This window comes from Canis aureus, chromosome 32 (assembly GCF_053574225.1).
Source record: "Canis aureus isolate CA01 chromosome 32, VMU_Caureus_v.1.0, whole genome shotgun sequence".
Taxonomy (NCBI): domain Eukaryota; kingdom Metazoa; phylum Chordata; class Mammalia; order Carnivora; family Canidae; genus Canis; species Canis aureus.
The window spans coordinates 32609272-32629015 of record NC_135642.1 but is presented as its reverse complement, the minus strand read 5'-3'; the positions used below and the strand labels follow the sequence as shown (position 1 = coordinate 32629015).

The following is a 19744-nucleotide window of genomic DNA, read 5'->3' as shown; positions in this document are numbered from 1 at the left end:
GAGCTCGGTAAATATTTAATTCAATATCCTATGGCCTCTTATCACTTCACATTTTTCTCTCCAGAGTACTATATCTTCAATCCCAGTTTGTTGGTACTTTGTATTATCTTCCACATAGGCTATAGCTATTTTGCTACTCTCTCTTTTACCTTTCACTGCATAGAACTTAAGTTATACTCATTCTCCAAAGTCTCATTGAGTCAGCAGCTTCTCAAAGAATTCACCTCTACCAATGATTGGTAATCGCTAATCTCTCCTTACTCTTAAATCCTAGAATGCTCATCGTCTGAGCCCTCATATGGGTAATCATATGGTCTTCAGATGATAAAATATTCTACAGATTTGTTTCATATTCCAATCAGGCTTCAGGGGAGAATTAATCAGAGGAGAATAAAATGCTACCTTCAGAAAAGGAGATAAATGAGTATCTATATTAAACGTTAGAATACTGCTCAGTAAGAAATGATCTTCAGAGTGATCATATTTGTACTTCTGTTGTGAACAATTCATAAACTTGAGTCCATGCTCCCATGCAGATGTGTTAAGTAGGAATGCAAAGTGTGGCTGTCAGTTCTACTACTGTCACTATTTGTTGGCTAGAAACTCTGCAACAGTGATCCTGACTCAAAGGATATTTACATTATATTTACAAGAGGGTATATTTGTTAAAGCAATAAAGAAACCAAATACTTTAGATTGAGTTTTCACTAAGTGCTGAAACAAAATGAGCTAGGTTAACTCTAACAGTAGGAAATTAACCAGAACATATTTACATTCTGAGTATTGTGTTAATTTAAATTTCAAGGTATGAATATTCAATATAGTTGGTCTATTAATTACATAAATATATAAATATCATTGATTACTTTAAATTAAAGCAATGCAGAATTCAGTCAAAATAATAAATATAATGAAAAAGGCCTTTTGCTTTTCTAGACTTGAAAGAAACAATTTGCCACTTCAGAGCTCTCCATTTAGAAGTATTATTTGGTAGGAAGGACATTAATCAAAACTTAAGTGGCTATATCATCTTATATCATCTAGCAGTAACCAACTAAAATGTTTCATTTTCCTAAATAAAATAAAATAACCTGTCATAGGAATATTGTTAAAGACTAAAGCTTAGAGGCATATATGGCAGTAATAATCTCTATCAACAAATGGACATAATGGTACAACAAAATCAAATTGGGGGGATTTGTTTTATATAAGCTGCTCAATAATGATTAAAAGCAAAGTACTGCTATCACAAATGTATGAAATACATAAATTCAAAAGTTTAATAAACTTCTTCATTCTGTGTTGCAAGTTTGTGAGAGGGAAGGTCTACAACATTAACAGTTCTCAATGCTAACGTTAGGATGAAAAAGTAGAAAACACCATTAGTTTCCATGTTCCTGATGGATAGAACACATGATTGATGATGACAGTGTTTTTAATTTGACCATTTTACTGAAGTGGAAAATTCTCTGTTTGCATTTGTTCCTCTTTCCAAGAACAAAGAAGAAAAAGTCCAATTTTTAAAATATAAATTTTGTGGGGCACCTGGGTGACTTAGTAGGTTAAGCATCTGCCTTTGGCTCAGTTTGTGATCTCAGGGTCCTGGGATGGAGCCCTGTGTCAGGCTCCCTGCTCAGCAGGGAGTCTGCTTCTCCCACCACCTCTGCACCCCACCCTTGCTCATGCTCTCTAATAAATAAATAAAATCTAAAAAAAAAATTGTAGTAATGATTACCTTAACGTTTTTCTATAAATGGAAGATTTTCTAAAATAAGGAAACATGGTATCAGCATTATAAGACAAAACTGGATTAAATTACAAAAGCTTCAATTCAAGCAAAAAAAAAATTTTTTTTAAGATTTTTTATGTATTTATTTATGAGAGACACAGAGAAAGAAAGGCAGAGACACAGGCAGAGGGAGAAGCAAGCTCCACGCAAGGAGCCTGATGTGGGACTGGATCTCAGGTCTCCGGAATCACGCCCTGGACTGAAGGCGGCGCTAAACCGTTGAGCCACCCAGGCTGCCCCAAAAAAGATTTTTTTAGAAGATTTTATTTATTTGAGACAGAGAGAGTGTAAGCACAAGCAGGGTGAGGGACAGAGAGAGAAGCAGACTCCCTGCTAAGCAGGGAGCCTGATATGGGGCTTGATCTTAGGACTCTGGGATCATGACCTGAGCTGAAAGCAGATGCTTAACCAACTGAGCCACCCAAGTGCCCCAAGGCAAAAAATGTTTAATGTATGTTTTAGGCAATGTATGCAACCATAATTTGGATTTTTAAAGAAATTACTATAGGAACGTCTATCACTTATGGCTACACGCCAGTTTCTTACAGTACAACTCTTTGCTAGGCAGAAAGTTACAATTTGTTTATTCATTCTTCAAGATGAAGTACTGTTCCCAAGGCCTGACCCATGAAATAAATCTATATTAGACTGCAGTGATATTTTGATTAAATTCCATGTGTGTAAAAAAAGTGCTACAAATTGTCCACATTTAATCTTGGCACCAAATTCAGATAGCAAAAAATATGACTGCAGCAGTACTTTAAAGAAAACCTACTTTGGAAGTAGAGAGTTAAAATATTAATTAAACCAAAGTTTCTATATTTGAATGTAGTGCAGCATATGAGAGCAACTTAAACGTATTTATGTCATGAATAAGGTATCTTAATAATTCACAGACTTATTTTAACATACAACTACATGACAGCCAACATGTCTGAAATCTGCTAGAAAAATACTGTACAATAATCCAAAGGCCTGGTGAAGATACATTTTGCAATGGCAAGTAGACAGACACCTGTTAACAAAGGTTTGTCCTATTATCTGATTGCTAATTTCCAAAGGCCTGTTCAGAGGAATAAACATGGTTTCCCTAGAAGGCTAAAGAGGCTTCTTTGAACTTACTTTGAACTTACTGAACTTACTGGCTTCTTTGAACTTACTGGGCCTTGATTGACCTCCCCATATGTCCCCAATTCCCCACTACCTTCATTAAAAATGGCAACCTATGTTCAGCTTGTAGTCCTTTAGAACTGTAGGACAGTACCAATAAAAGGATCTATTCAAATTCTAGATAGAATACACACACAAAAAAAACAGATGGTAAACAGATGGTAAAGAACAGCAGATTTAGTCGTTCCACGTAAGTTGGATTTTAGAACCTAAAGTCCTAAGGGGTTATTTTTAAGATTTTATTTATTTGAGGGACAGAGATAGTGACAGAGAAGGCGAGAGAAAACATGAGCGGGGAGGAGGGGGAGAAGCAGACCCCCAGCTGAGCAAGGAGCCTGACACCGTGCTCAATCCCAGGACCCTGAAATCATGATCTGAGCAGAAGGCAGATGCTTAGCCGGCTGAGCCACCCAGGTGCCCCCTAAGGGGTTATTAAACCCATGTCCCTAAACTGTGAAAATCTTTTTTTTTTTTTTTTTTTTTAACTGTGAAAATCTATTCAAAATTGGGTCTCTCAAAATTAGAACCAACATATGTGAAAATGCAAAACCAACATGAGCCAGTGATATTGCCGACAGGAAAAAAAACCAGTGCAACCTGAGCCCAAATAAGTGTACAATGCCCAGGGGCACCTGAGTGGCTCAGTGGTTGAGCATCTGCCTTCAACTCAGGTAGTGATCCTGGGGTCCTGGGATCAGGTCCTGCATTGGGCTCCCCACAGGGAGCCTGCTTCTCCCTCCGCCTCTGTCTCTCATGAATAAATAAAATCTTTTTTTTTTTAATAAATAAAATCTTAAAAAAAAAAAAAGTACAGTGCTCAAGCAAGGGTGGGAAAGGCGACTGCTCTCTGTACTGCTTCGACCACAGCAGGTTACTGTGGGGCATCCTAAGCCCAGGGAAACTCCAGTTAATAACAAAAAGTGGCACGTTGACTGACAAAAGAACAGAGAGGGAAAAAGTTTAGAAGCCTCATCTATGTCTTCTGAGGGCCAGGTGAAGAAATGAGGTATGTGTAACCTTGAAAGACACAAGATGACAACCACGTAAAAGATTTATTTTGGCTATGTGGAGCACAGGACAGAAAGGGGAAGATTTTGATTACCTTAATATCTTCTACAGTTAAAATTTTGGAATGAAAGTAACTGCTGCATACCAGAAACATTCAACCACAGCTGACTAGATGGTCCATCTGTTAAGGATTGTATTCCTGTGGAAACTTAAATTAACTGTTCATATTTAGTTGTTGCTCTTTAACGTTTCCAGAAATTGATGGGAATTTCATTTTTAAACCTTTCCTAAGACTTTTGCTTCTAAGCACTGGCTTCCTGATTTGCTATTTGTAATTAAAATTACTTCATTATTAAATTTCAATACCTGTTATTAAAAGCAACAAGTAAGGGGGTGCCTGGGTGGCTCAGTCAAACATCCAACTCTTGGTTTTGGCTCAGGTCATGATCTCAAGGTCAAGAGATCTACACTCAGCATGGAGTCTGCTTGTGATTCTCTCCCCCTCTGCCCCTTACCCCCTGTCTCTAAAACAAATCTTTTAAAAAAGAAAAAAGGGCTAAGTAGGGGCATCTGGGTGGCTCAGTCGATTAAGCCTGTGACTCTTGATTTTGGCTCAGGTCATGACCTCAGGGTCCTGAGACAGAGCCCTAAGGTGGGATCCGCTAACTGGGAGCCTGCTTAAGAATCCTGCTTTCTGCCCCTCCCCTCTTTGTGAAATAAGTAAATAAAATCTTTAAAAACATCAAGTAAAAAATATAGAAGGCCCTGCATACTGGCAAGAACAAATTATCAGAAGCCTATTACAAGAGATGTTATTGAGGTTTTCTCTTGGCAAAATGTATGAAATTTGTGGTATGCCTTAATTATCTCATTTGCAGAATTACAAAAGGACACTTATCACTTTATTAAGCCTTACTACGTACTCAAAGCCAACCTCATGACTGCCTGAAAGAAAATAGTTCCAAGTTCAAACTGTGTTTCAAATCTGTGGTTTCATATGAGATCCTCATGGATCCTACAGGTGACCTACTTCCTGGCCTGAAAAGGGAACCATGGTTTCTTTTTAAATATATTTTTCTATTGTAGATATGAAATATCACAAAATAAACTCCTGCTTTTCCCTAATGCAGTCAAAATAATGGCAGGCATAATCTCCATAAGATTTATTTATTTAGAGTGATGGCAAAGAGAAGCAAATATAAATTCTAAGCTAGAATCGTTTTTCTTGTTTCAGTGACTATTTCTCTAGCTTACTTTTCCACAGGGCACATATTATCTTCTAGCATATAATGTATTTTCTTATTCATCCAGTGTTGTCTCTTTCCACTCTAATATAATCTCCATGAAGACAGATTATCTTTTAATCATCATGTATCCCCAGTGCCTAGGATAGTGCCTGGCACTTAGTAAATTTTCAAGAATATTTTTTGAATGAGTGAAGAAATGTCCATAAGCTAAAATACTCAATATTTGCAAGCCACCTGGGTGGTTCAGTTGGTTGAGCCTCCAAGTCTTGATTTCAGCTCAGGTTATGATCTCAGCATTGTGGGATCAAGTTCCATTCCCTTGGCAGGGAATCTGGTTCAGGTTCTCTCTCTCTCTCTCCCCCTGACCACCCTCCCCCATCACGCACACAGTCTAAAATAAATAAACTTAAGAAAAATACTTGTATTTTCAGGCTGGAAATACACAATCCCTTGACTTTCAACTCTGTATGAAGGCACAGACTCTCAAATGCCACACTATATTAATGTTTCAAACTACTAAATCTAATTCAAGTATAAATGGAAAAAAGGTAAAGCAAACATTTTACTTACTTTAAAAGTTTATAATACACAAACCGAAACAGTTCTTGGATAAGGACTGAGACTAACACTCCCAAGATCAGCAGATATTTCTGTATTGGTCCATCTTTGTTGGCAGTAATGGTTCTTGCCACGAACCAAAAAAGGGAGGAAAACAGCAGAGACACCAACCAGAAAAAAGCTCTGAAAATTAGAGGGGGGTAAAAAGCATAATGAATAGGATTAATAATGATTTAAAAGTGAAAAAAAAAAAAACAAAAACAAACCTTACTTGAGAAGGAAGAGATTTCCTGACTCTTTAATAAAGCGGAGGGGGGAGTCCTCATAAGTGATCCCTTGGATTAATTGTTCTTAATGGTTCATTTTCCCTGGTGAGATGAACATGCAGTCCAAAAGCAATGTGAGGTTTTTCCTAACAATCATTTTTTTTTTTTTTTTTCCCAGCGGCCCTGCTGCTTCTAAGTACACCTGCAGACTATCTGCCAAGGACTGTCTGGCTGGAAACTTGGTTATTTGCTGCTACTCTCCCTATTTAATGCTTTAATCCATATATAAATATCTCTTCCCCCCAAAAAACATCCACATCTCTATGAACACAGTGATTAGCATAAAATTCAGAGGTTGAAAACCTGTTGAAATCTAAGCGAGCTTTCCAGGCCTGGCTTGTACAACATACCTGTGGATTTTAATGATTGTAACGACACGCTTTGCAAACCTTTTGCCCAAATCTCCATTTGTTTTCAAATGACACCTGTGATGCAGCACTTTCAGTACTGAAGCAGCTCAGAAAAGGTGGTTATCACCGGCCTACCACGGCTGTTCCTCCTCGTACTAAGCCTCAAGGGTGGATGGAGGGGGCCGTGGGAAGCCCCGGAAACGCTGCCAGACGCGTGAAAACCGGGATTATGACCACAGTCGCCGCCAGAGTTCACTATTTACCAAGCTCCTGCAGAGATGCACTGACAGGTGCTTCCGTTTTCACGGGTTTCCACCCTCTGGGTGTACACCTGGATCACCTGGGGAGCTTTAAAAGAAAAAAATCCGTAGCCCGAAGCCCGCGCCCTGGCCGTGGCGAGGCGGCTGATCTCGGCAGGGCTGGGCCGGGGCGTCGTTACGGCCCCGAGGCCCCGGTGCTAAGGTGCTCGCAACCCCTTCGGGGTCGATTACAGACGCCCGTGACAGTCCGACGGAAGCTAGGGACCCCCTCCGTAAAATAAAACACGAATATTTAAGTTCACCCACAATTTTTGATACGATTTTAATGGCTTCGGCGCAGTCAGGCGCCCCGCAGCCCGCCCCGTGGGGTCCCGCCGACCTCGGAGGACCCCGGGCGCCGGGGCGGGCTCGCGGCTCTCCCCGCCGACCCTCCTCCCGGCCACAGCCGACAGGGTCGAGCCGCTGGGGGGGGGGGGGGCCCGGGTCCGGGGTGTCCCGGAGCAACCGCCTCACCCGATGATGAGGAAGATGACGCGCAACGGCTCGGTGGCGATGGTGAAGATGTAAAGCGCCAGCGCGGGCCCGAAGGCAATGAAGGCGCAGCCGAAGAACACAGCCGCCGTCATGGCGACCGCGGGAGCCGGCCCGGAGGCCTGGCCAGGACGCGAGCTGCGTCGAGCGCCCACGGAGCCGAGCGGGGCGCGGGGCCGCCGGCGGGGAGCGGCGGAGGGGCGGGAGCAGGGGGCTGGGGAGGGCTGGGGGGGCGAGGCGGGGCGCCGCGGAGACTGGGGGGACCGGGCGGAGCGCGGCGGACGGAGCGGGAGGCGGTGGGGGCCCTGCGGGGCGGGGCGGGGCGCGGCGGAGACGGCGGGAGGGGGAGGAGGGGCGGAGGGAGGAGGGAGGAGGAGGGGCTGGAGGAGGGGAGGGGCGGGGCGGAGCGCAGCGGGGAAGGCGGGGCTTTGAGGCGGGACGGGCCGCGGGGAGGGGGCTGGAGCGGAAGGGGCGGAGCCTGCGGGGTGTGGAAGAGGAGTGGAGGGGCGCGGCGGAGGGGGCTGGGGGCGGGGCGGGGCGGGGCGAGGCACGGCCGGGGGGACTGGAGGGGCCAGAGGGAGGCTGGATGCTGGAGGCGGGGCTGAGCGGGCTGGGCGGGGCGACGGAGGCTGGAGGCAGGAGGCAGGGGCGGGGGCGGGCGCCGCGGGGCCGAGGATGCTGGAGGCTGGAGGCGGGGCGGAGACGGGGCGCGGCGGAGGGCGGGAGGCGGGAGGCGGGGCCTCATCGCCAGGCTCTGCGCCCCACTTGGCGCGTGGGGCCGCCCAGAGGCCGAGGCCGCGTTGGGTGGCGGCTCTGCGGGAGCCCGGACCCTCTGCAACTAGCATCACCCCTCGCTGGTGCGCTTTGGTCAGGCCGTCGGTGCCTGCAGGGAGAGGACCTGGGAGAGGCGAGGTTCCTCAGCCCTCTTTGGAATCAGAACAGGTAAAAGAGTCCAGATCAACTAAAGAAAAACAGCTCTGGACAGAAGGATTACACATCTAAATTTTGTATTTTTAATTTTTTCTTCTGAATAAACTTGTCTTTTTTTAGAGCACATTTTGCCATTTGCACAGTTGCAGGAACTTCGTGCTTTGTCATATACAGCACCCATATAGCGGTAACCCAGGCGACAACTCACAATAGTGCAAGTATGAAAGAGTAAAGGAGGAGGTTGTCCTTCTCTGGGTTGTTTTGTGTGTCCTCCCCACATCCCCAAGTCTTCAGAAAAGGGGTTTTGTTTTGTTTTGTTTTGTTTAGGGAGGGGTAAGGGGTAGAGGAAGAGAGTGAATCTTAAGCAGGCTCCTGGGCCTGGTGTGAACCCCACAACTCAGATCCTGAGCTGAAATCAAGAGTCAAACCCCCTTAACTGAACCACCCAGGCGCCTCCCGAAAAGTTAGTTTTGGAGGCATTCTCTGATCACCCATCCTATAGTAACGATCAAATCTCCCTTTTGTTTTCACTTGTTCATCTATGTCGCCAGTTAAAATCTAAGCTTTTGGAAGGCAGGACTTTTTGTTTTGTTTCTCTGTTTCCACAGCACCTGAAAGCTGCTCACTAAATATCTGTTCAGCTAAAAAAATTAATTAACAAAATGGAACTTACAAATATTTGCTATTCTATATTAATTTAACAATCTCTGAGAGGTTTAAAAATTAAAATCAAAAAAAAAAATTAAAATCAAGAGATCCCTGGGTGGCTCAGCGGTTTAGCGCCTGCCTTTGGCCCAGGGCGTGATCCTGGGGTCCCTGGGATCGAGTCCCGCATCGGGCTCCCTGCATGGAGCCTGCTTCTCCCTCTGCCTGTGTCTCTGCCTCTCTGTCACTCTCTGTGTCTCATGAATAAATAAATAAATTTAAAAAAAAATAAAAAAAATTAAAATTAAAATCAGAAGGTTACCCTGATCATTCACATCTAAGACTTTTCTCCACCTTTAGCAGGAATGATGATAGTATCTCATGGGTTATTTTGAAGATTGTGCCTGCACAGTAAGTACTATTTAAGTGTTAGCCATTCCTATTCATTATTTAATGTCTATCATGAGTGAAACTGTTGGAAGTCAACACTGAAAAGACAAACACCAGGAGACAAAAGTTGGGACCTGACTGAAGAGGTTTTTCATCTCATCTCTGAAAATGGGTCTTCAAATAAAAGCATTTAATTCTTATGGTAAAATGTCATCTTCACCCATTGAAAACAGACATATATATTTTCTATTTACTTCACAAAATACTTCATTTTGAAACGTCTTATATAAGCATCTATTGAAACTTAGGTTGAGACAACAGTTCAAAATGATAGAGTGACTCACCCCTGCATAGATTCTTTTGGTTCTGTCCTGAATCAAAGTTATCAAATGCAATTCCATTGCTTCAGCTCCAAGCAGAAATGCCTTCACAGAAGCATAATGTACTCAGGTCCTTAGCATAAACTAAGATTTTATACAACAATGGCCATCTACATTTCTTCCTCCATATTTTATAAAACTTTAATTACCACTGTTCAATATCTTTCACAGATCCATGCTTTACTATTTGAGTTCAGGGCTAGAAAACATTTTTGTTTCTCCTGACAAATGCATATATTTAGCTCTGAGTGCCAAATCATCGTATTCAGGCTTTATCTTGACTCCCAAGAAGCTCAGGGATAAATTTAATAGTCAATTGTAGCAACTATTCTTCTAGGTTTTTGTTATTATAATTACTGCCATGACTTCAGAAAATGACTTATTCTTTGATCCCTATTTAAGTTTTTTTTTTTTTTTAATTTATTCATGAGAGAGGCAGAGACACAGGCAGAGGGAGAAGCAGGCTCCATGCAGGGAGCCCGATGTGGGACTCAATCCCGGGTCTCCAGGATCACGCCCTGAGCCAAAGGCCGATGCTTAACTGTTGAGCCACGCAGGTGTCCCTTTGATCCCTATTTTAATGATTTGATTACCCTAATTGTAACTAGATCTATCTGTCTTGGTTAGAGTTGCCTCAAATATTTTGGAAGTAGGCAACTCAACATGCAAAACTAGAAGTTGGGAGAATTTGTATTCATAGTATCTTGACCATGTTTCAGTTCACTCTTAGTCCTCAAATCTAGTTAAAAAATGGAAAGGTACTATAAAATGTAATGAGTTTGTCTCCCATGTCAGTAAAGACATCTTTAACCGATATCTTTTGGAATAGAAAAGAAGAAAGCAGCTAGATCAAATGGACAAATTCACCAATAAAATAATCATCAACATTCATGGTTATTTACCAAAAAACTAATTTCAAATTGCCTTACATTTATGCAATGCATTGCATACAATGCATTTCCTTACATTTATACAATGCAGTGTTTAAAAAGCACTTTTAGGGCAGCCCTGGTGGCGCAGTGGTTTAGCGCCACCTGCAGCCAAGGGCGTGATCCTGGAGACCCTGGATCGAGTCCCACGTCTGGCTCTCTGCGTGGAGACTGCTTCTCCCTCTGCCTGTGTCTCTGCCTCTCTCTCTGCATCTCTATGAATAAATAAATAAAATCTTTAAAATAATATAAAAAGCACTTTTACACGGACTTCAACAATTCTGTTTACAAGAGAGGGGTTTGAAGCTAAGTAGCAGTGCTGTTGACTCCAAGTTTTTATGTACTTACTATTAGCTTCTCTCCAAGACTTGAAAACATAAGGTACTAAGTGATGAAGTTAAATCCCTAAGAGGTAGGGCACTTGGGTGGCTCAGTCGGTTAAGCATTGACTCGATTTTGGCTCAGGTCATGATCTCAGGGTCTTGAGATCAAGCCCCACATCGGGCTCCATGCTAAGCTTAAGATTCTCCCTCTCCCTCTGTCCCTCCCCCTGCTCATGTGTGCACGCTCTCTCTCTCTCTCTCTCTCAAATAAATAAATAAATAATCCCCAAGAGGTGAGGGGCAGAGGAGGCTGGCATATGCAATAGATCTGGATATAGACCTCTGAGAATTCCTCAGAATTGGGTGCATGTGGGGAGCTGGGAGGAGGGGGGTCAGGAGGCGGGGTGAGTAGACAAAAGCAATATCATATTTTAGCAATTGATCAAATAAGGCTTTGACAGACCCACAAGTAATTCACAAGACACTAATGAATTCACTTGAGCTTTGTTTTCTGGTAGTGCTGATAGGTTTTTTTTTATTTTTTATTTTTTTAAAGATTTTATTTATTTATTCATGAGAGACACAGAGAGCGAGAGTGAGAGAGGCAGAGACACAGGCAGAGGGAGAAGCAGGCTCCAAGCAGGGAGCCTAATGTGGGACTCAATCCCGGGTCTCCAGGATCACATCCTGGGCTGAAGGTGGCGCTAAACCACTGAGCCACCCAGGGATCCCCCTAGGTTTATATTTACTCAACCATTTATTCACTCATTCAAAATGCATACTGAATGCTTACAAAATATCAGGCACAGTGCTAGGCACTGGGAATACACAAGAAACAGATGTGCTCCTGTCTCCGTGGAGCTTATGGTCTAGCGGGAAGCCAGACAGGCGGATACAGGATGCCATGAGAATATACAGCAAGGGCGAAGGGCATCCAGTCCAGATATGTGAGAATTTGTTAAGGAGAATACTCATTCATTCAGGTCTCTGCTTAGGAGTTGGCAAAAATGGGACTCCTGAGTGGTTCAGCGGTTGAGCATCTGGGCCTGATCCCAGGGTCCAGGATTGAATCCCACATCGAATCCTACATCGAGTCCCACATCGGGCTCCCTGCGAGGACCCTGCTTCTCCCTTTGCCTCGGTCTCTGCCTTCTCTCTTGTCTCTCATAAATAAATAAAATCTTAAAAAAAAAATAAAGGAGTTGGCAAAAATAAAATAGGGAAGAAATGGAGGAACAGTGGAAAGGCCTCAAAGTGAAAGCAAAGGATTTCTAAGGGACAGAAATTAACTTTATTTGCTATGGGGGCATCCTCATATATTCCTGCAACTAATATGGGAAAACCTAAATTTTGAGGGTAGGATGCATGAAGAAAAGGGAAAAAAAGGTTAACCATTTATCAATACGTAAGTAGCATTCTGGGTGATTTATCTTATTAAAAGGAAATCCTTCTGTATTTAATAAAGTTTAAAATAATGTAAGGTAAGGGCCAGAATAAAAAACAGATAATGGGGGCACCTGGGTGGCTCAGTGTGTCGAGCATCTGCCTTCCACTCAGGTCATGATCCCAGGGTCCTGGTCCTGGGATCGTCCTCAACATGGGTATCCCCAGCATCAGGAGCCTGCTTCTCCCTCTCCCTCTGCCTGCTTCCATACCTCGCCACCCCCCTACCTGGGTCCGTCCTCTTTCTCAAATAAATAAAAAAATCTTAACAAAAACAAACAGATAATGAAGCTCCTCTTTTTACTGCTGTACTTACTGAGGCATGGATGAATTTAAAATTTTATTTAAATTAAGAAGTAAATGGAAAACAGCTCCGAAGTTATCTTTCTTCAACATGTTCACTTTGATGATTCCTGAAGCTCACTGATTTTCTTCTGACCCTTAATAAACACCTACTATGTTCCAGGCTCCTTATTGGAGACCATGGATACAAAAGCTGAAGACCCAGTCCCCACACTTACAGGAGCTTAGAGTCTGGTGGGAAGCGAATAAGGAGACAGTTCAAATCTGGTGCAGTGACACTGTGGGCATACACAAGAGGGGACTCCTAACCTGGATGGGTTATGCCCTAAGTCTTCCCAGAGAAACCTTTCCTGAGTCTTGAAAGACAAGAAAGAGCCAGAAAGAGGTAGGATGTCAGTAAAAGGAGCAGCATAAGCAAAGGAATGACAAAGCATGGTGTGTTCGGGGAAACTGCAATTACTGGTGATTTCAAAATAGGTATGAATTAAGGTATGACAAGATCCAAGGCTGGAGAGAAAGATGTGGAGCTGGCAAAGCTCTTTGTTTGCCAGGCTAAAGAGGTTAGTTTCTACCCCAAGGTTATGAGGTACCACTGAAGGATTAAATTTGGCAGTGATAGATTCCTGTTGGCACTGTGAAAACTGGCTTGGCGGAAAATAAGATTAGAGACTGGGCAGCTGGTTAGGAGAGGCAATAGAGATCTAGGCAAAAGATGAGGCCGGAACACAGGGGCAGAAATAATGGACAAGTGGGTGGATTTGAAAGAGGTTAAGAGAAAAGAAAAAAGAAAAAAGAAAAGAAAGAGGTTTAGGTGGTTTGATCTTTAAGACTTGGAGGCTGGTAAACTGTGTGTGGATCTAGGCAGATGATCATGCTATCATGAGGGAGAAAAGAGGAGAGAGAACAACTTTCTCCTCCGGGTTTAAGGGTTGTTGGTGGGAAGTGCTGGGGAGGGGAAGGATGGAGAGTGGAGTTTGAGTTTAGACATGTTTGATGTACCTGTAGCAGATGCCAGGGGAGATGTCTAATAGGTAGATCAACTTGGAAGTCTGCCTGTCTGCAGAGGCTGGGGCTAGAGATACAAACTTGAAAGCCCTATTAGTTTCCTATTGTTGCTGTAACAAATAATCACAAATTTGGTGGCCTAAAGCAACACAAATTTAAGTTCTTAGAGTTCTGGAGGGCAGAATTATGAAATGAGTTTTACAGTCTAAAGCGAAGGTGTCAAAGTCAGGCTGGTTCCTTCTGGAGACTTTAGGAAAGAATTTCTTACCTTCCTTTCTCCAGATCCCAGAGGCTATCCACATTCCTTGGCTCACCCGCCTACATGATCACACCTTTTCTCCCTCTTTGTCACCACATAGTTTCCTTCTGATTCCAATATGTCCTGTTTCTCTCCCATAAACCCTTGGGATTACATGTCCTCTGCTGGGATAATCCAGGACAATCCCCCATTTCAAGGGCCTTTAGACCAAATCTGTAAAGTCCCTTTTGCTATGCAGAGTAATATTCATGGCTTCCAGGGATTAGGGCCTGGAACATCCTTGGGGCCACTATTCAGCTGATCACAGAAGTTAAGAGCATTTCAGAGCCATTAAAAAGGATGAAATTATTTTTGGAAAAGTGGAGAATCAGGAGAATACTGTCACAGAAGCTAAGAGAACATTTCTGGGAGGAAGAGATACCTGGTCAAATGCCGCCAAGAGGTTAACCAAGAGATAAGAACTGAAAATTGCCACTTTAGCCACTAGGCCACGGTAAGGCCAATGTCAGTGAAGTGGCCCAGGTGGAAATTAAACTGGAATAGGCTGAAGAATAAATGAAAAATGAAAAAGTGAAGATGGTAACTGTAGGCAACTGTTTGTGGAGAAGCTTAGCTACAACAACAACAATAGGAAAAAGGGCAATGGGTGAGAGAAACACAAGGCCAACAGCTGGAGGGTTACTGCTCCTTAGATGCTGAGGGAACAGGAGTAACACATAACACATGGTAAGAGTGTGAAGGTGGAAGAGAAAACTGCGAGTCCTCTGACGGGCAGAGGTGGGAGGATGAGTCCAGAGAAGAGGGAGTGGTGAGAAAGGCACAGAAGAGAAGGGATGCTTCTGCTCCAAAAGGAAGGAGTGAGGATGAATGAGGCATTGGGCGCCAACCCATGGTAGGCAGTAGGTGAGGGAGGAAGAGGTGGCTAAGGACCTTTGTTTTGACTGATGCTTTTCTCTGAGAGGCAGGAGGTGAAAGACCTGTCTACCAAGAGTAAAGGGAGAGAAGTGGGAAGCTTAAGAACAGTGAAGGTTCAAAATGGCAGTGGGGATGAATGCTGAAGGCTAGGATTGGGAACGTGCATAGTGTTAGATCAGTGACAGGGCTGGGACCTCAGTCTGTGGCATTTGAAAGTCAAAACCAAGCAACAGAAACTAAACTTGCAAGGACTAAGAAGGGAAGGATGATCACTTTAAGGATGCAGCTCTGTAACAGAATCACCTCTGTATATTTGCAGGAGATCTGGCCATTTTTCTGAGTCTTCACACAACTCAGGTAAGTTTGCTAAAATATCTCAAGCCTACCAGGGTTTGAATCACACACTTAGAGCAAATTTGAAGAAACATTTTTAAAATGTGTAATCCATTTCAGAGTCATGAGTATTTTCATTACGTAGTTTTTATTTTAGACGAACATTATTGTAAAAAAAAGTTCACCTGGAATAAAATCCATTAAAAAAAAACAAAACAAAACCACAGCATCAGTATCAGTATACAGTTAATGAATTGGCTTAAACAAGATTAACCACATGACAGGTTCACTTTATCTGCAGGAGCTTTTCACATTAAGCTGTTGAAGCAAAAATAAAATATGCTGAAACGTACACAGAAGGATAATTCTATGGAAAAACTAGGTATTTCCCATTAGGGGCATGATTTTAGTCAAATAGTTTATGGCATGTTGCACTAAAGAAACTGCAGTGTCAGCTGCAAACAAACAAAATAAAACCCATCTGTAAGGCCATAGGAATGAATTATAATAAATTCACATTTTTAAAAAGGTAAGAAAATGAAACAAGAAGTTCTATTAGTTCTTGGCAATAATAAATGTAACTGCATATGGCACAAGCATTTCAAAAAATGAAGTAAAATTTGAAAACACCCCTAAACTAATGGGGATGTTTAAACTAGTTTAAACTAATTTGCTAATTTTCACTTCTGTAAAGTTCAGTCATTTAGAATTTTTTCATCCTAAACAGGACTCCCATTAATTTTATTAATCTAAAAAAAAGACTGATTTTCTGTAAAATTGTGCCGGGATTTAAAATTTTATTAGCATATCCTATCCCTCTAGGTCCCTCTAGGACAAGGAACTTCATTTTTAGACATTCCATTTCCCTCCCTTCTTTGGATATAACAAGAAGGGAAAAAGGAATGTCCTTTCTGTTAAAAGAAAAATTCTAAAAACCCTGACAGCAAAAATGAGTGCTTAAAATCTGAGATAAGTAAACCAACATAATGAAATGCTGTTTTAAAATTTGAAGCTTAGAAGCTCATCTTTAAAGATTAAGTACTAAATTTATAAAGAAATCTAAGTCATGAATTAGAAAAAAAAAAAAAGGTCTGCTTAAATGCATCACTTACTGTTCACAGGAAAAAGTTTATAAGTCTTAATACAGATTCTCAGCATTCAGAATCTGTAAAATGGAGTTATAATCTCTTACTTAGAAATTTCTGCAAATGTTCATCTATATTGCACAACTAAATTTCTTAATGGAGACAGGGAGATCATACCTTTTTTTGCACTAGTGGATATGACATGTATGTTCTATTCTAGAGTAAACTATCTCCTACCTTTTCCAATGATGTCTTTAGTCCAAAACAAAACATGTAATCTAAACGGTGTTGGATGCTTAAAGGCTGGCTCACCGGTTTTCTACCAGGTATTAGAATACTAGTTAGCTAAATGAGGTATAATTAAAAAATAGTCCTTCAAAGTAAAGAGTATAGTCTTCTGAACATTTATAACAAAGACTGCACAAAATGTTCATGTAAATAGTAAGAAACCCTGTGGCATCTCCTAACCAATGCACAGGTGGATTATTTTCTCTTAATCTGTATGAAATAAAACATAGCTAAAATAAATTCCCAGTGAAACGTTTTACAGTCAACTGGTTTACATGCTACTGAGTTACAGCACATTTTCAGTGTCTGATATCCTCAGACTCTATTTGAAAAGGTCTAGTCCAATCATTGTCAAAAATTAGCACACTGATAATAAAGTGCAGCCACCGAACCACTAATACTGCTGCAAAAGTCTTCATGTACCTTATCCATTAGACCACAAACATGTTCACACAAAACTAGATTTCTTCAGTTTCAGCAGGGAACAGTTATCTGTCACTAAATTCATCTACCAATAGAAAAAATAATGCACTCTATGTACATTATTAAGCAAAGTGGAATATTTATTGGGTCATTTTACCATGCAGAAAGTGAATTTCCTATGGTCTTAGCTCAAATTATATACAATTTAGCAAAGCTAAATGTAAGAAAATAGCAAGGACGATTTATTTCTATATAACAGAGCGTATCCCCCCAAGTTGCTGCTACTTCAAAGAGCACTTTTAGACTCTTCTAACTTTTACAGGCTCTTTCAAAGGGAATTTCATGGAGACTAATTATTAACCCACGTAAGACAAAAGAAGAGAGAAGGAATGAAACAAAAGCAAAGCACTGTGTTTAACAAAAAAGAAAGAAAGAAAGAAAAAAAGCTAACCACAGAATATGTCAGTTTTGGTTTGCAGACAACCCCTGAGATATAAACCAAAGTGTTAAGACACCAAATAGTCAGAGGTAAATTACTAGGAGGATTACATTCATTCATGGTGTCCTAGCACTTGCCTTTTACAAAGTACTTCGTTACCGTTCAGAAAGCTCAACTGCTTGGATCTTTTTCAGAAAATTAGTAAATACAAGATGTTTCTAAGATTACTTTTCCTTTCCAAAAATGCATCTAATTTTAAAATGGTAGATGTACAATCAACTTCCAACCAAGCAACTACTGATTATACTGGGATACCAACAGGTGCCTTTAAGCCTATAGGTAAATACAAAAAACAAAACAAAAGAATCAAGAAGGCTGAAATTTGTCAACATTAAGTTTAGTGTATCCATCAAAACTAGCTCTGGTCTATCTGCCGCCGCTAAGCTGTACAGAAGTTTTCAAACAAGTAGTAAAGGTTTGACTGGTCCAAGCATTCTAACACTACGTCTTAATCTGAAGCACGATGCTCTGTGGTAACAAACAATCCATTTCCATTTTCATCTCCCCTCTAAACTATCAAGCATGATGGTATGATGGTAACCTTCATGAAACACAAAAGGCCTAAGAGGAAGAGTAATTATTGACAGGATTCATTTCCCTAATCACCTATTCATCACTCCCTTCTGTATTATGACGCTGAAAGGCTAGAATAACAGCAACGACAAGATGATCTGAATTTGGCACATAAGTTAATGCTAAATACCATTTTTTTCCTTATGTGAAGGTTTCATCTACAAAAGGTATACCAGTACCAGTGTCTGGCGAGAAAGGCAGCTAAGCTTTTGGTTGGCTTTGGCCCAAATGACTGGACCGAGTTCTATAACAATGAACCTGAACAGATGGAACTGGGTTCTACGCATTCAAAAACAGCTGTTTTAAAATGGAAACCTTGCTCATATTTTCTCTAACGAAAAGGCAAGACTTTTCCTAGAGGCTGCACTAGGTCTAATTACCTTTGTTTAAAAAAAAAAAAAAGCCCAAATAAAAACAATAAAAAATAATTCTGTTCACCATTACTAAGAGTTATCTCTATTAAATTTATATCAACAAGTTAGTCTCTCTCTCCCTATAGGTTAAATTTTCTACAAAAAAAGTCTAAATCTAATACTTAACTTTTGCAGACAGGGATCACAGTAGGAACTGGGTATTACAAATGAAACCGGCAAGCTAAAGAGTGAACTTAAGAAAAAATATATTGCATATATTACGATGCCCATATAACAGAACCACAATAAGATGCTAAAATAAAACCTAAATAGTACATCTCTCTGCCTATGTAAAATATCAGCTCAAGAAGTTCACAATTAGAAATGGACAACAATGTTCAAATACATTGTTTTTGATAACTGAGTGGTTACAATTGGTCAAACAGGAAAAAATAGTAAATACCCCAGGAAAAGTGAGATTAAGGTAATTTCCAAATGTAGCTTCTATTGATTAGACAGAGGTAGCCAATGAAAAAGTGACTTAGTCAGCTACCCAAACTCTCTGGCAAAAAGGTCAGGAATGAAGCAAAACTCTAAACTACCTGAAGAAATAAAGGAATTGTGGCCTCTGATGAATAGATGGACATTTTTAAGATCAATTTGATCAGAATTCAATGATTCTTATTTAAGGAAATCACAAATTAGAGCCCTTAAAAAAATTCTGTCAATGCAATAACATTTGGCCACATGAACCACACCAAACATCTTTTAATTTTAGTAAATTAACCTCTGCTTTAAATGTTTTGCTTTTTTCAAACATCCCCAAGTGCACAAATTTGTCTGGAACTTCAGGAGGCAAAAGTGTGCAAATCCGAGTCTGAGACTGTGCTGTAGCAGGGACAGACTAACACTGATGTGCAAAGTGAAAAAGAAAAGATAGCAGCTTTCTGGGACAAACCAAAGAAGAAACAAGTTAAGTCCTGCGCATGTCTCCACTTCATTGCTTCCATGTTTGAAAAAAGGAGCCTGTTATCTTGATAGACCTTCTAGAAGGCTGGAAACCATGTGGCATTCTGTGTCGGGAAGTCTAGGTTCAGTGGTGCTCTCAGCAGCAGCCGGGTGGTGTGATTCTGAGGCTGGCTGACCTGTGCTTTCAGAGAAGCAGGAAAGGGTCCTTTAGGTGTGCTGCAGTCTCTCAGAAAGAGTTCATCAAAGTAGTGAACAACGGAAGAAACTGGTCTTCTTTGATCGGTTCTCTGTTATTTTCACTGGTCCACCTGAACCTGATGAATTGCTGTCATTCTAAAAAAGGGAACATAAAATTACCAAGGAAATAAAAGTTTCGTGGTTTGATCTCAATTATTTAAAACATACAAGCATCAAACCACACCACAAATGTGTATTCCATAGAGTATTTTATTAGAAAGGG

General features: G+C 41.2%; 2 protein-coding genes across 2 annotated transcripts in view; both read right to left on the bottom strand.

The window, feature by feature from the left end:
- Positions 1–7420, bottom strand: part of APH1B (aph-1B gamma-secretase subunit) — a 34069-nt gene extending 26649 nt beyond the window's left edge. Inside the window, exons 1-2 of the mRNA XM_077881377.1 lie at positions 7222–7420; positions 5785–5955 (exon numbers count right to left, since the gene is read on the bottom strand). Of these exons, the coding sequence (XP_077737503.1) occupies positions 5785–5955; positions 7222–7334 (284 nt within the window). The 5' untranslated portion in view covers positions 7335–7420. The remainder of the gene's footprint in view (positions 1–5784; positions 5956–7221) is intronic.
- A 7803-nt stretch (positions 7421–15223) lies between these two features.
- The window catches only part of RAB8B (RAB8B, member RAS oncogene family), a 61561-nt gene continuing 57040 nt past the window's right edge, over positions 15224–19744 (bottom strand). Inside the window, exon 8 of the mRNA XM_077881378.1 lies at positions 15224–19617. Within this exon, the coding sequence (XP_077737504.1) occupies positions 19525–19617 (93 nt within the window). The 3' untranslated portion in view covers positions 15224–19524. The remainder of the gene's footprint in view (positions 19618–19744) is intronic.